At 44.3% G+C, this 13,761-nt stretch overlaps 1 protein-coding gene across 1 annotated transcript in view; it reads right to left on the bottom strand.

Moving 5' to 3' along the window:
- Positions 1-13,761, bottom strand: part of PLCXD3 (phosphatidylinositol specific phospholipase C X domain containing 3) — a 157,051-nt gene that overhangs the window by 59,687 nt on the left and 83,603 nt on the right. Inside the window, exon 2 of the mRNA XM_050947088.1 lies at positions 7,652-8,360. Coding sequence (XP_050803045.1) covers positions 7,652-8,360 — 709 coding nt within the window. The remainder of the gene's footprint in view (positions 1-7,651; positions 8,361-13,761) is intronic.

The raw sequence follows: 13,761 nt of genomic DNA on the forward strand, positions 1-13,761 counted from the left end.
AAGAGTGTTAGATGGACTCTTGTGGGTGAGAGTGAATGGGCTGCAAAAGGAGGTGAAAACTTTGTACCATTTTTCAATGCTGGGGTTGGTATGTGGGTTAACGGGGCATATTGGGGCATTGCTGAAAGAGGGCAGAGTTATGGTTGCATGGGCAACGTGAAGTGTGCATTTCCTGGTTTACAGAAGTTTGAGTTTTGCTCCTCTAAATGTTCTGCAAGGGGATGACCTACCATCAAGCAACCTGAATTCTGCATTAACATAGTTTTTTGTCATTAATTTAAAGGTTTGCCTAAGCTAGCATTGGATTTCTTTCATACTGGAGGATGCCATTATCAACTATAAATGAAATCCATCTTGCGACTAAATCTGAAAAGTTTTTTCTGTTAATCTTAGTGTTCATCTTGTAACTCACAACTGAAAAAGGGTAGGACTAAGCAGGCAATGACTTGTCCCTTTAACAGGATGTACAAAACAGCTAGGCAAGCCCAGATTGCTATACAGATAAATGCACTTATCCTTGAGGTCAGCACTTGTCGGCATTTATTAGCTGTAGAATTCTCAGAGAGTTATCTAAGTAATATTGGAGAGAGCAAAGAAAGCACAACTGCTTTAAAATGGCCATCTGCAGTATCACTGTCTCAGCCATGTGTATGGAGGTATGCATAACCTCATCTTTGAAGCAAGGAAGGGACAGGATAAACCTGAGTGAAAGAAAAGTTATTTTTGATAATGAAAAATATTTACCCCTCTCTCTATACCCAGGGACAACAAGTGCTCAGATATTACTGTGATGGGGTCATATAAGAACCTACACAATTACATAAGATCTAACAAAAGCGTTGCAAAACAAGTGTTTCTATGTCTAATGTGCTTGTAAATCACACACATACCACAAATGCGCATGGGGGAATCCTATGATACTAACCCTTTGACTGTTGAGCTCTAAAACAATTTATCCTTGGCTGTAAAAGTGATTGGTTATTAGTATGTCCTTGGATGCCTAACAAAGCTTTCCACCTATAAGGCTTTTAAAAAAAAATCACTGTGTTTTTGAATTCTGCTGCATTCATTTATACTGTTCTGGATGCACTGAATATGACAAGAAAACACTGAAGAGGGAAAATTGTGTTGATCCACTTATACTCAGAAGCTATGGTGATGAGCACAAGAGAAATACCCAGAACTACAATAAAATGAACATTGGGACATATCGCAGAAAGTACTGTGCAACTGCCACTATTTGTGTTTATGTTCCAGTAGTGTCCACACAAGCACACACACTCTCTCTTTCCCTCTCTCTAACAGCCAGTCCCTGCCTGGAAGAATTTACAGTCTAAAAAGTCAGAACAGTCACAGGGAGAAAGGAATATTACGGATTTGGCTCTTTGCGTAGTTTTAGAAAATATATTCATATTCCAGGGAATTGAACTACTGCTTTGGCTTTATAAAAATGGCTAAGGACCACCAACCTTGGTCAACACAAATGAAGGAAGAGAGGTAGTGCGTTTGTATAAGCCTAAGGTCCCAAGCAGGCAGGTTGATATTTAGGACATCAATGTATTCAGTAAATCAGGCCAAAAATGGTTACTTTTGTTTTCCTGTTTCCAGGTTTGGGTTACAAATGCCAAAAGCCTGCACCTCCAGCAGCAAAGGAAGCTATGCTAGGGTGAGAAATGACTTGGAGGTATGGCAGTGCCACCTGCTGACTGGTGAACACCACTTCTTGCAGCACATGGGATTTTTCTTTGAATGACTCCCACCTACATGCCAACTAGGTCTGACCCTACTTAGGTTGTGACAGCAGCCAGAGATGATCCCTCTGCAGGCAGCCTCTCTTGGCCCAGTTATTTTTTCTCCTTTCTTAGGCTTTGGTTTTAATCAAAGGTTCTTATGTGTTTTTGTTTTGTTTTGCCTTGGTTGCTAAGGCAGAATGGTACATTTTTAGTGTGGTAGGCAAGGATTTAGTTACACGTCTGCTGAGGGGGGCATTAGCCTTAGAGATTAATTTGGGAATAAAGAATTACTTTTACAGAGATGGGTGGATTTGTGTGTTTTCTGGTCTCCAGTCCAGGAACATTAAAAGTACCTCAACATTCCTGCATTCCCTAAGGGAGCTATATTATCCCACCCTACAGTCTTCAACTTCAGAGACAGCAAGGGTAAGAACAGCTCCAATGTTATTTACCAGGTTCAGATAAAATTGGCAATTTCACTGAAAGTCAGAAAACAAAACAGATTCATGTAAAGTACAGCTTTGTCTGTATCAAAAAGGCTCTTTCACAACTGTCTTTCAGATGTGCTAAAGGCAGCTGTTTCACTGTCAAGTTAATTCAATAAGCAAAGGGAACGTAATTCATTTGGTGTGTACTGTTTGCTAATCAAAGAATATTTCTTGGCATGTAAACTGTGCATGACAGAATGTTAAGCCTGAAAACATATTGTTAGTCCTCAAAGTTTTTATCAGCTCCAAGAAACATAACGTACAATCATGTGAATGACTCTTTTCATTAAACCACTGAAGGCCAATGCTGTTGTATAAAATTCCAAGCTGCACTGAGTTGGTGGTCATACGAGGGAGCTCAGATTTTTCCCCACCAAAATGTGGGTAGGGGAACAGGGACAGGTGATATTATAAATTTCTCTTTCAAATTATTGTCCCACTGACAGTCATATGCAAAATCAATAGCAAAGGCTCTAAGCAAATAGCGTATCTATTATAGATAAACTCCTTTTATCTAGGTTACCATAATCCTCCCATATTGTACATCTGGTACAATACCAAAAGGGGTGTGTGTGTGGGGGGGGGGGGGGGGGGGGGCGGAACAAAACCATTCTCCCTTCTGAGAAGGATTGATCAGAATCTCTCTATAGCTTCATTTGCATTAGGGGCTTGTTCTGCTGCATCTTGAACAAGTGGGGCTGCTCCAGTGCAAGCTACATTGGTGCAGGGAATCTATACCAGCCATCTTGTCTTGGCTGCAAAGAGCTGCACTGTATCTACATGCAGCACTCACCTAGGGTTGCCACCTTTCCAATTCCTGGTAACCTGAACCCCAAGACCCTGCCCCTGTCCTGTCTCTTCTTCCCAAGACACCACCCCCTGCTCCTCCTATTCCCCCAAGGCCTTGCCCTCATCACTTACTCCTCTCCCCTCCGCCTTGTCACTCGCTGGATTGTCTCAAGGAGCCTGCCTGCAGACAGGAGGTGGCCCTGGCTAAGCAGGGGCTGGCATAGCTTAATGACTCAGCACCTCCTCCAACACCACGGTAACCGGGCTTTTGGGTGCCATTTAGGGTTACCAGGTCCCCGAAAACTGGGCACCTGGGAACCCTAAATGGCATCTGGACACAGAAGCCAAAAAACGAACTGTCTAGTAAAAACTAGATGGGTGGCACCGTACACTCGCTGCAAGCACTGAAAGTCTCTACGGTTTGCTGCACCTATCCAACTATTCTCAGCACACTCCGTGGAGCAGGTGCACACAGGAGATGGTATACACGTCTCTTCTGTTCACAGTGCAGATGCCAAGGCAAAAGGGCACCAGGCTCACCTTCTGAGTAGGCCATTGCTGAACCGACTCCAGATCTAGATGTTTGAGGGCAATTGTAGGAGCACTACTACTCTTGGGTGGGGGTGATGCACTAGGAAACTAGGAACTGGATTTAATTATTGTCATTCACTTATTCCAATTTTTTAAAGGTCAATATTTTTTCCTATTCTTGTTTTAATACTCCTTGTTTTGTAGTTAAATGACTGCTATCTTTTCTCTTGTGTTCCCCTGTGGGAGACAGAGATTAAAGTGATCTGGGTGTGCGACGGCAGGGAGGGTATCCCTGCCAGCTCCTCAGTGGCGCCCAGTTGGCAACCCCTGCCCTAATCCTTCACTTCACGCAGTGGGGCTCAGAGGACAGACTGGTTCTTGGTGGGATGAGTGGTGCTTGGTGTAGTGGGGAGCTAAATAGATCTACTAGGGGACAGTGGGAAAGGGGTTGTGTGCTGCATATCCTTTAACTCATGACCCCTTTGTTTTCCAGATCTCAGGTGTGCGGAAGATGTTGTGAGGCAGCATCTAAGCCCAGTAAATAAATACATGTGTGCATGCACGCTAGGTTAGCTGTCTGCTATCCTTTGATGTTTATGCTTTGCAGATAAATCCTCATAGGACCAAACAAACAAACAATTTACAAAAAGTTTTACCTGCCTTAAATAATAACAAAGATGTATTTTCCAGCCTATCTTTAATGCTTTGGAAGATTGGGGTGGGGATGGAGACAGAGAAGTGGGTAACTGTTGAGGAGGGACAGAGCCAAGCAGATACCAGACATGTTTGTCTCAGGTTGTTGCAGACCTGTCCTGAATGGGGGATGTGCACTAGCTGAGTAGTCAATGGCTCTTGGGCCTACAAGCAGCCAGTAGGTAAGCGGCTTGACAGATGGCAGAACGGTCTGAGCTACCAAAGCAGTCACTGAAGCGTGGGCAGGAGCACTGTGGGATTACACTAGGATGACAAATTGCACTGTTGTTGCTGCTAGGCCAGTGTTTGTTCTCTGCACTGGAACTGCAATAGTACAGAGTCATATGGTGGTGGATAAACACCATGCTTAGCCTTGTCCAGAGCAAGCACAAGCACAGTGGTGGTGTGAATAATTATGTGCAGCTGCAAGCTCTTTTGTAGGTGCTACACAACGTGATACAAGTGTGCTGGGTGTTGTGTTACTGTTGGCAATGCCAAAATGCTCCAGCATCAACAAGGAGATGCTTTAGTGTTTAGCTACCAACCAGGCATATTACAGCTTCTATTAGTATCCACCAAATTATGTCTGTGTGTGAGCGTGCCCATGCGTGCTGTTTTTACTATATAAATTAACAAGTACTGTATAACATAGAAAACACATAGTGGCTGTCTACTCTGCCCTTTTCTGAGTGGCTACGTAGTTCAGACTATGGTGTGGTATGTAAAGTTTTCCCAGTTAATTAGAATGTGCCTTACTGCACCGGGGTAATGAGCATTGCATACACGGACGACATGCAGTATAGATTACATTGCTCATAAACTACTAAAATCTGAATGCACAGATAGTGAGAAGAGTTCTATACTTAGTAATACTGTTTTGCTTCCTTGGATTGCTCATCTATCTATTTTTGAACAGGATCACAGTCATATGGGCTACAGCTTTGGAATATTTGATCTTCACTTTCAAAGCAGTTATCACAGCGAGTTCAGTGCTATTAACTGTGTAGATCTCACATACACTCCCATCGGCTGTATCCTGCTGTGCAGTATTTTTGCATAACTAATGAAATGTCATAATTCCTGGAAGGCAATATGTCATACTTCTGAAACATATTGAAGGTTTGTTTCCCTTGCAGTTGTTACAAGAGGGATTGGGGGAATAAATCTTTCAGACCAGTTTGGATCCACACTTGCTGCTTGTGGGGAAATCTCAGTTATGGTTTTGAAAGCCATGATCACGAGATATTCCTGCCCTATTACTCTTTGACATTTCAAATGTGTTAATTAGTGATAGGTTCAAGTTCCATGCAGAAACGAGATGTCGAGAACACAGATTCAGATTATACAAATCTCAACCAATCATTAAAATCTGGACTCCATTCATGCCCTACTTTATTTCAAACAGCTACAAAAAAAGACCATTCTGAGCAGAAGGAAACAAAAACAGATCCTTGTGGTCCCCCCCACCATGGCACTGCAATTTTAAAAAGCATTATTCCAGTAATGAGTGAGAGACTGGTGGTTTGTCACTTGTGCTACTGAAGTTTCAGTAGTAAAAGTCTCTGACAAAGCAAAGGAAAGAAACAGGGGTGCTTTCTAGACACACAGTAAAGGTACATCTACACTTTGATAAAAGACCCGCTGCACAGCCTCAGCGGGCCTGGCTCAACTACTTGGGCTTATGCAGCTCAGGCTGTGTGGCTATAAAGTTGCAATGTAGAAGTGCAGGCTCAGGCCGGAGCCCAGGCTCTGAGATCCAGCCAGTGGCGAGGGGCTCAGAGCCTGGGCTCCAGCCTGAGCCAAAATGTGTACATTGCAAGACTTTTAGCTCCACAAGACCAAGCCCTGTGAGCTCATGTCACCTGACCCAGGCTCTGAGACTCAGTACCACAGGTTTTTTTTTAATCGTAGCATAGATGTATCCTCAGAGACATTCCCTTCGCCAAGGAGCTGATAGATTTTATATAGGTGAAGCATGTAGTAATATCTGTGGGTCAGGCTGCACAAGCATTTCTGTTCTGAAGTCATTTTTAATTACTTACATCATTTTTTTGCTGACATATCATTTTGGCTGAAGTTTAACCTTGTTTTTTCCAGCCTGAATTTGTTTGGGAAAGCTGTCATAAAAACAGTTCAGCCTCTTTCAACTAGGAGGGAGTGTTTGGGTGTGTGCATCACAATTATTTGGGAAAAGTGGTTTCATTCTTAGCCATTCATCATATGGAAGGAGACAGTATTCCCTCTGGACCTTTCCAACATATGTGCATCTTTGCAAAGAGAACAAAAATTACCAGACCATTGTTCCTCATTATAACTGTTTTGTTTTGCAATGCTCTTATACCTAAGGCAACTGGAAGTGGGACTGCAGCACCTATGGATCAAGGCTAACCTAGGTACCAAGAGCCACGAAACCACAACAGCACGGATTTCAGGATGGGTTGAGTAAGTACCCAGGGTCCCGGGTAGGTACATACTCAAGCAGTGAGCCCTTCCTGGTATCTGTGCTGCCACAGCTTCATCACTATTGGTACATGAGCTAGATAGATTATAACTAGCTCCAGTATGTCGACACATGATGCAATCACACTTCTGATTCCAGTGTAGACGTGACATAACAGTAGTGTTGTGGCCACCTGAAATTTGGCAGGCACATAGTCAGAGAGAGGTGCCTTTAGGTGATTTGGTGAAAATTGGTTGTGATTTGTCCAGTCACGAATTTAAATAATTTTATTTCTTATATGTGCACTGATTTTTATAATATAACAGCTAATAACCTGTCAACCTTTGTACATGCATTAGATCCACAGGGAATCTTACCTCTTTCTATATGATGAATGCCTAGGCGTTTGGGAAGGAAATAGACTCTAAAGAGTCCAGCCACATTTGACATGACGTGTGAAGTTAAATAAAGAAGGATGCATGGGTCTGTCCTATGTCTGTCCACTGGGTGTGTGAAGGTTTGTAAGGAAGAAAATTTTGCACTGTCCAGCTTTGTTAGAGACAGAACTTGATATCCCTTTCTCCTGTACCTGGAATTAGTGCCAAGAGCCAATAACTAAACCCAGGCTGGATTCAGTTATTGCACAGATTTGCTCATACCCAAAAAGCACATTTTCTGAATAAATATTTGCAGTGTTAAAAGGTAAGAAACAAAATGTGGAAAAAAAAGTATCCAGAAAGAATCAGGACTTTGTTTATGCTTTAGTGTGAATTCTCTTTCCAGGTAAAAGCACTCATCTTTCATTGTTGTTTCCTTTAAATGCTTGAAGATCACCTTTGAACTTTGACTCTAACCCATTATAGCAGAGAAAAAAGAAATGCATCTGCTAAATCTTCCATAATAGGAGCTATAAAAACAGAGTTATTGACACATAGAACACAATCAGTCTGAACACACAGTGCCTTCCAGACACTTACCTTTCTGTGATTGTTTCTCTGAGTCCACTAGTAACACCCTTAACCACAGTACTAGCTTTGGGGGTCAGCACCACTTGAGATATAAAAAAGGAGCCCTTCTTTCTTCTCTCAATGATTGATGCCTGAAGAAACTGAATCAGTTTTTCTGGGTCTGTTGTGTTTGCCCAAGGAGCTGGCATCATCTGCCCTGGCCAAAGAAATGGTACCTCAAGAGCCACTGGACTGTGATAAAATACCAACACTTGGTAATCCTTCTCCCACAGGTACTGGAGAGTTACTTCTTGGGCAAATATAGCAGGGCACATTTTATTTCCAAAGGTGCCTTTGAGCATTTGGACCAGGTTCTCATGATGATATTTCTGCATCCCATAGAAATGATTGAAGTCCAAGAAGACCACTTCTTTATGGTGGTCAGTCAGAAATGCGTTGATCTCTTCAAGGCCCTCATTGACTTTGGCACTGAATAAACCATGAGCAAAGTAAAGTTCATTGTCAGGGTCTCTGGGTTTAGTGGAAATTCTGAGATCAAAATATCGTATACCAGCACCCAGCTGGCTAGTAAAGTTCATCGTCTGTGTTGCCAACCACTTTCTCATCAACTTTTTAGCCACAGTCCCAAATACGGAGACAAAATTCTGGACAGTTTCTGGTTGTTCAGGTCCAACTGGAGAGGCTTCGTCGATGTAGAAGCTAAAGGAGTCATGAGACCCTAAAAATATAACAAAACAAAATCAATGTTGTTTTCATATACCTAAATTTATAAATACTCCTTTCTTTCAGGATAATCTAATTTTCTGGTCAGCACACAGATACTCTAAAATTGGCCTTTTCCTACCACCCCCACAAGCCATCCCGCTCCATACATTATTTTCATTGAATCAATATTCACATGTGTTGAAAGTGAATGAATTTAGGGGAGCTAACTGAAATGTGTATTACTTTCATTAGTACCCCTTACTTATGCCCTTAGTACTACTGAAGTCAGTGGGCCTGATTCTTAGTGTAAGTCAGGAGTAACTCTAGAAGTCAGTCAACTTGCAGAAGTGTGTTACACCTATGTAAATTAGAAGAGAATTAGACCCAATCAGTGTGTTCACATGACTAATGGTTAGCTGGATCAGGACCTTTGTGATGAGCAAAAATACATATCCTTGAAATTTTACAAAAGCAAAAGTTTTCAAAAGCCCTGAAGTGACTTAGGAGCACAGACACCATTTTCAAAAACACCTAAGTCCCACCGACTTTCAGTCAGGATCCTAAACCAGTTACTTTTGAAAATTATATCCCAAATCTTTGCACTCATGGGAGAAACAGTGTAAGGATGATAGTTTAATAGCTATAGCTGATGCAGACTCTGTATTCCATTGCTTAGAATGAGGAGGTTCATTGTGTACTTTGAACAATGATGGATTGTAGTGTACCTTTTTGTGTGCTGAGGTTAATTGCATTGCACATTTTTTAAAATTTGTACTACCAAAAAAGGTCAACACCACTTCCACTTTGCATTGCACAATTTCCTTAGTTTCATGGATTTGTCTTTATTTTGCAATATTCACTTATTTTGTATAGATTGCAGCCACTTTGTATGAAAATTGCAACTACAGTTAAGGGTGTTAACAACATCTAATAAGTTTTCTATAAGGGGACTATATCTTGCATTGCAAGAACCATGTGATCTAATAGGTCTTTTTCATTCTTAAGTACTGTGATGCGGTCTCAGGGAAAGGTGACAGTCTACACTAATATGGTCACCACTGTTACAAAATTGTGAAATATTGTACACAGTATGCCTTGTGAGGTGTCATTGGAAAAGTTGTAATCTGCTAAATATTATTATCTTGTTACAATGTGTATATAGATGCTGTGTGTCGAGTTATGAAATTTTGCTCTGACTTTGTAACTCAAACATGTTTTGGGTCTGAGAAACATCAACAGGCTAGCTCTTTAGAAATAACGAAGCAGGTGTAAACAAGGACATCTGCATGTCAGCCCTTAAGGCCTCTCAGACAGAATGTAGGCAAAGGTGCAAGCTAGAATCCGCAATTCAGATGATGGACAGATGGCAGAGTACATATGTCATGAAACTGCCTGACCTGTAACACAGCCAGGATTTTTTCCAACCAAAAGGGTCAAGGTATAAAAAGGGGAAACAAAGGCCTCTGGCTACCTCCTTCATACCCCATCTCTGAACTGTTAATTCTGAGAAGGGAAGTTTTAAACAAAAGGACTGAAGTCCCCAAAGCTCCTTGGCAACCCAGAGAGACATATAGAAAACTAGATTTAACATTCCTGCTAACGTTTTGGACCACATACTGATACAACTGAAATGTGTTCTACCTGCCTTAACTTTTTCATAACACTCATTTCTTTTCTTAGTTAATAAATCGTTAGTTAGTTTACTAAAGGATTGTCTACAATGTTGTTTTTGGTGTAAGGTCCTTAGCATCCATTGACTTGGGTGAGCAACTGGCACCTTGGGGCTGGAAGAACCTAATGTGTGGTGATTTTTAGTTTTAATAACCTATCATAACAGAAGTCCAGTTTGTCTGAGTGGTAATATGGGCTGCTAGAGGGTCAAAAGGGACTGTTTGTGGTTCCATATTAAGCTAGTATAGTGATCCAGGAGCACACATTTGTTCCTAGTTTGGTTAAATCCTATTACAGAATAAAACTCCAGTGTGGGAGCATCTGCCCAGTTTTTGTCAGTCTAACCTGAAATTAGCTCTCAGCTGTGATCCACACCAGGTACAATAATAGGGCTGCCAGATGTCCCATTTTTGACTAGAATGTCTGGTTGAAAAGGGCCCCTGGCGGCTCCAGTCAGCACCACTGACCGGGTGGTTAAAAGTCCAGTTGGCGGGGCTGGCAGGCTCCCTACCTGGTTCTGCAGGGCTCCCGGAAGCCTTGATATGTCCCCCAGGCTCCTAGGCGGAGGAACGGCCAGGAGGGCTCTGCGCACACTGACCCCACCCTATGCGCCAACTCCGCAGCTCCCATTGGCCAGGAACTGCAGCTAATGGGAGCTGTAGGGGAGGCAGTGCGCATCACGCAGAGCCTCCTAGCTGCCCCTATGCCTAGAGAGACGTTGCCACTTCCAGGAAGCCCCCCGGGGTAAGCACCGCCCAGAGTCTGCTCCCCGCACTCCCTCTCACATCCCAACCCCCTGCCCCAGCCCTGAGCCCTCTCCAGCACCCAAACTCCCTCCCAGAGCCCACTCCCCACACCATCTTCCACACCCAACCCCCTGCCCAGCCCGGAGCCCCCTCCTGCACCTTGAACGCCTCATTTCTCGCCCCTAGCCCAGAACCCATACCCCTCCCACATCTCAACCCCCTGCCTCAGCCCAGAACCCCCTCCCACACTCCAAAGCCCTTGGCTCAACCCCCCAGCCTGAAGCCCCCTCCTGCATCCCAAATCCTTCATCCCCAGCACCACCCCAGAGCCCACACCCCAATCCCCTACCCCAGCCCAGAGCCCCTTCCCACACCCTGAAGCCCTCATTTCTGGGCCCACCCTGAAGCCCGCACCCCCAGACAGTGAAAATGGCTGGGCTCACCTCATCCTGCATCGCAACCCCTCCCAGCCCAATGAAAATGAGTGAGTGAGAGAGAACAGGGCTTTGGAGCTGTGTTCTGGCTTCGCTCCAGCTACAGGCAAAAACCTGCAGCTCCACTGCTCCAAAGCTGCTCTGCGCTCCAGCTCCGGGCTCCACTCCAAAGCCCTGGGGGAGAGGGGTGATAGAGGGAGGGGGGAAAGCACTGAGCAGGGGGCAGGGCCTCAGAGAAGAAGCGGGGCAGGGGCAAGGCAAGGGTGTTTGGTTTTGTGAGATCAGAAAGTTGGCAACCCTATACGGTGACAACTACCATTAGCTTTTGGTTCTTCATCACAAAATGAACAAAAATTTACCCTTCTTTCCTACTGTCATTCTGCATCCCAATATCTTGCCTGGGATGGGTTTATGGAGCCTAAGCACAGCAGGCAACTCTGTAGGTGAAATTCATCAGAGTGGAAAGGGCCTGTACCCAGACCTATCCTGCATTTTGTGCAAATCTCTTTGAAGTCAATGGGACTTTTGTGCCTGGAATGGGCTTCAGCATCAGAGTCATAAAGTTTCAAGCCAGAAGGGGCCACCAGATCAACTAGCCTGTAGTCAGACCTCCTTATATCACAGGCCATCAACTCCACCCAGCAACTGCACACTGGACCCAAAGACTGAAATGAGACCAAAGTATTACAGCTCACAGAAGACAGGAGTTATGTGCCACAGACAGAGAAACAATCAGAGGGACCAAAGTGCACCAGGCCCCCACAATGGCAGGGAAAAGAATCCGTGAGATATATCCAAATAATCCCAGCAAGTGACCTGCAGCCACGCACTGGAGATGAAACTGAAAAGTCGCCAAGGTCACTGCCAATCTGACCTAGGGGGAAATTCCTTCCTGACCCTGCACATGCTGATCAGTTAAATCCTGGACATGCGAGCAAGAACCAGCCAGCCAACCGCTTGAGAGAGAGAGAGAATGCTCAGTGCTACCTCTGGACCTCCCCATCCAATGTCCCATCTCCAGCTGTGGCCATCTTTCATGTTTCAGAGGAAAGAGATACAAAACAAAAAACCCAGAAAGTATTGAGGAAGGTGGAAACCCCTCCCTCACCCCTACAGATGGCCAGATGTAACCCTCAGGAGCTTTTAGGAACATAAAACTAGGCTCTGAGTAATTCAAATTCTTAGCATCAAGGGTGGGATTTTCATCAACACCTAAGTGTCAATGACACTGAAAGCATGAAAGCTGTGGCAAACAACATATCAAGGTCAAAGAAGTCCCCCAATCTGCTCATTTCTGGATACCATATTAGCTAAATATGATGAACCTTACACAATGCTCTGACAGATTAAAGGTTTTCTTCTTTACATGGAAAAAATAAAGTCATTACTGCCCATCTCAAGCTTTGCTTCAATTCATCTTTGTTTATTCCAAAAAAATACCCTCATCCAATATTAAAACCACCCCTACTAAACAACTCCTTGAAAGTCCCATTGTTTTTCCTGATTATCTTAACTGCCTCCTTCAACTGCATTTTATTTTAAATAAATTGCGAGCTGTGATTAACTTTTTTCTGACAAGTGTTGCCTTGATACCATATTTCTTGCACAGCTGGTTAGATCATAGAGATGTATGTGGTATGACAAAGTTCCTCCTCTACCTTGGTGGGTCCTGCCCTTATTGGCAGATTTGCTCACCTCAGTGATCTTCCCCACAGTCTCGGTTAACTTCTCCTGTGTCTGATCAGGAGTGGGGAGGTTTGGGGGGAACCCGGGCCTGCCCTCTACTTCGGGTTCCAGCCCAGGGCCCTGTGGATTGCAGATGTCTATAGTGCCTCCTGTAACAGCTGCATGACAGCTACAACTCCCTGGGCTACTTCCCCATGGCCTCCTTCAAACAGCTTCTTTATCCTCACCTCAGGACCTTCCTCCTGGTGTCTGATAATGCTTGTACTCTGTAGTCCTCCAGCAGCACACCCTCTCACTCTCAGCTCCTTGCACCTTTTGCTCCCAGCTCCTCACACGCACTTCCTCTCCTCTGGCTCCTCCCTCCTTTACTGGAGTGGGCTCCTTTTTAAACCCAGGTGCCCTGATTAGCCTGCCTTGATTGGCTGCAGGTATGCTAATCAGCCTGTCTGCCTTAACTGGTTCTAGCAGGTTCCTGATTACTCTAGTGCAGCCCCTGCTCTGGTCACTTAGGGCACAGAAAACTACTCATCCAGTGACCAGTATATTTGCCTTCTACCAGACTCCTGTACCACACTGGCCTGGGACTGTCACATATCCCTCCCCCGTGCTCAACACCAAGGGGTTGGGCAGCTTGGGATGCCAGACAGTCCACACGGGACAAGTCATCAGCATTGCCGTGACGGTTCCCTGCTCTGTGTTGCACACGGAACTGGAAAGGTTGGAGGGATAAGAACCACCTGGTCACCCTTGTGTTCTTCTCCTTGTTTCGCTGCATCCATTGAAGAGGGGCATGTTCGCTCACAAGGACAAATCTGCGCCCGAGCAAGTAGTAGCGCAATGCTTCCATGGCCCATTTTACGGCGAGGCACTCTCTCTC

This window comes from Gopherus flavomarginatus, chromosome 3 (genome assembly GCF_025201925.1).
Source record: "Gopherus flavomarginatus isolate rGopFla2 chromosome 3, rGopFla2.mat.asm, whole genome shotgun sequence".
Classification (NCBI taxonomy): domain Eukaryota; kingdom Metazoa; phylum Chordata; order Testudines; family Testudinidae; genus Gopherus; species Gopherus flavomarginatus.